Source organism: Nansenia antarctica (genome assembly GCF_963989245.1).
Source record: "Nansenia antarctica genome assembly, chromosome: 18".
NCBI lineage: Eukaryota > Metazoa > Chordata > Actinopteri > Argentiniformes > Microstomatidae > Nansenia > Nansenia antarctica.
The window spans coordinates 8,201,153-8,203,652 of record NC_137691.1 but is presented as its reverse complement, the minus strand read 5'-3'; the positions used below and the strand labels follow the sequence as shown (position 1 = coordinate 8,203,652).

At 46.6% G+C, this 2,500-nt stretch overlaps 2 protein-coding genes across 3 annotated transcripts in view; one reads left to right on the top strand and one right to left on the bottom strand.

Annotated features, from left to right (window-relative positions):
* LOC308173625 (paxillin-like) overlaps window positions 1–2,500 on the top strand; it is a gene marked incomplete at its 3' end in the record, with an annotated part of 39,372 nt that overhangs the window by 31,005 nt on the left and 5,867 nt on the right. Inside the window, exon 7 of the mRNA XM_080548658.1 lies at window positions 822–977. Within this exon, the coding sequence (XP_080404784.1) occupies window positions 822–977 (156 nt within the window). The remainder of the gene's footprint in view (window positions 1–821; window positions 978–2,500) is intronic.
* Window positions 1,312–2,500, bottom strand: part of LOC308173627 (uncharacterized protein) — a 1,903-nt gene continuing 714 nt past the window's right edge. Inside the window, exons 3-4 of one of the 2 annotated variants that reach the window (XR_013937904.1) lie at window positions 1,921–2,240; window positions 1,312–1,590 (exon numbers count right to left, since the gene is read on the bottom strand). Coding sequence is in view for 1 of the 2 variants with exons in the window: in XM_080548660.1 (XP_080404786.1) it covers window positions 1,557–1,590 (34 nt within the window). In the remaining variant the exon portion in view is untranslated. The remainder of the gene's footprint in view (window positions 1,591–1,920; window positions 2,241–2,500) is intronic. The other variant, XM_080548660.1, reaches the window with a different exon arrangement.

Sequence of the window (2,500 nt, the reverse complement as noted above, 5' to 3'; positions counted from 1 at the left end):
TAATCACAGAGTCTCATTAGAGGCCCTCTGATTAACTCCACATGAAATGGATCAGGGGAGGAAAGAAAAAAAACACATGCACCAAATAGGAATAGGAAGGAAGTGTAATTTAAGTGAAATGTTTTTGAGTTCTCCATGACACAAAGAAAGCCTTTCACATTCGAACTGTCCTCAGTAGAGGGTCAGATGGAGAGAGCTGATCAGTGTAAGGACAGTCAGGTGACTAGACTGAGAGTTCTAGAAGGTGGCAGTCCCAACGATAGTCTAGATTTCTCACCAAGGAAAAGTTCTGCATTTTTAATACGCGGTTGTTATTTGATGATGGTTATCTCAGCTAGTCTGTAAATGTTTTATATTTCTATAGAGTATATGATATGATGTTCTAGTTGGATGAATCCTTGTGGTTGAGCCTGTGTGTGTGTTCTGTGTTAGGCTCAGGGGGGAGAGAAGTTGCAAGGAGGTGCGTGTGTGTGTGTGTGTGTGTTCCAGTTGAGGCTGTGTGTGTGTGTGTGTGTGTGTGTGTGTGTGTTCTAGTTGAGGCTGTGTGTATGTGTGTGTGTGTGTGTGTGTGTATGTTGTAGCTGAGGCCGTGTGTGTGTGTGTGTGTGTGTTCTAGTTGAGGCTGTGTGTGTGTGTGTGTGTGTGTGTGTGTGTGTGGGGGGGGGGGGTCTCTGCGTGCGTGCGTGTGTGTGTGCGTGCGTGTCTGTCTCTCTGTCTGTCTGTCTGTCTGTGTCTGTGTCTCTGCCTCGTCTCCATTGGACACCCCTCAATCCATTACGGTTAGATAACACCTCTCTCTCTCCCCCGCCCCCCCCCCCCAGATCCAGGCCCAGGCTCAGGGCTCCCCCGGCGGACCCCCCAAGGGGAACAAGCTGGACAACATGCTGGGGAGTCTCCAGTCTGACCTGAACCGCCTGGGGGTGCAGACGGTCGCCAAGGGGGTGTGTGGAGCCTGCAAGAAACCCATCGTTGGGCAGGTGAGCTCTCACACACACACACACACACACACACTTACACACACACACACACACTCACACGCAAGCTCACATACACAGGCTCTCACACACCCACACACCCACACACCCACACACACACACACACACACACACACACACTCACACTAGCCCCCATAACAGTCACTCTTCCTCAGCTTATTACATCAACCACCCAGTAAAATAGAACACAGCGGTGTCGCCTCCCTCCTCCCTGATTGGCTGATCTCTCTGCTGCTATGTTGATGATTGGCTACTGGTCCCAGCCTTGGAATGTGTGAATGGTTACATTGCGCTTCCTTTTTTTTGTTTTGTTAAGTTTTATTAAGTTGAAGCGTCATACAGATTAACCTGTTGTAAACATTGTAACTGACACTGTAGTTGCAACAGATGTCTTCGTAGCAACAGTGTCTGGTTGTCATGGCTCCGTCCTGCCACGCTCCATCCTGCCTTCCCAGGCACAGTAGGGGCGCAGAGCCATCATGCGGTTGACGGCCCAGATACAGTTGTCCAGCACCACATTGTAGGGGTTCGGTCCTGCCTCCCTCACGAAGTCACTCACTGTCACACATCCGTTGAAGTCTCTGGTGGCACGGACCTGCAAAAAGGAAAATAGAACAAAATGCAACTTCTCGACATGCGGGATATGTCGACGGCCGGAATCGAACCGGGGACCCTGTGGTTACATGGCTGAGGCCTTAGTCTGCTACGCCACCCAGCGCCCCAAATGTTTTGTGTTTCTTTTTTTTTATCTCGTTTTTTCACAATATATCACAGGTCTAAACAGGACCAACAGAGAACAAACTTAAATAAACCCCCCCATCCCCCAAATACCAGACATAATACATATACTGTATACAAACACTATACATAGCCAGACGCCCATAAAAGTAAAATAAATAGTACAAATAAAATGAAATGATATTACATTATCATGCTGTCAGATTCTTCCAAAAAGGTTAGGAAAGGTTGCCAAATAGTGAGGAATTTCTTAGTGGATCCTCTAACAGTGTATCTAATTTTCTCTAATTGAATATGGTACATGACCTCCCTGATCCAATGGCTATACGTAGATGGAATAGGATCCTTCCATTTAAACAATATTAATCTCCTAGCCAGGAAGGAATGTTTTGTGTTTCTGTCCAGCCAGAGCCCATGTGACGTGCGTTCACCACGACCGTGTCAGAGCTGTCGCCGTAGTCAGGTCCTTTATGGATCAACCATTGGGTCCCGTCGACCAGCGTCACTCTGGGGACAAAACAACCACTCTATCTTTATTTTGTATTTATCTATTTTATTTTTGCCTAATATTATTCAATCAGTTACTTTATTTTTTGTTGTCGTTGTTTTGTGGTCTGAGCTGCTTTAACACCAGAATTTTCCCTCGGGGATCAATCAAGTATTTTGAATCACTTTATTTTCAATTTTCACAAGTGAACCAATATTTTATCTCTGCATACCCCTCCCCCACCCCCACCCGAGATACACCCATTGGAATTTAAACAGGT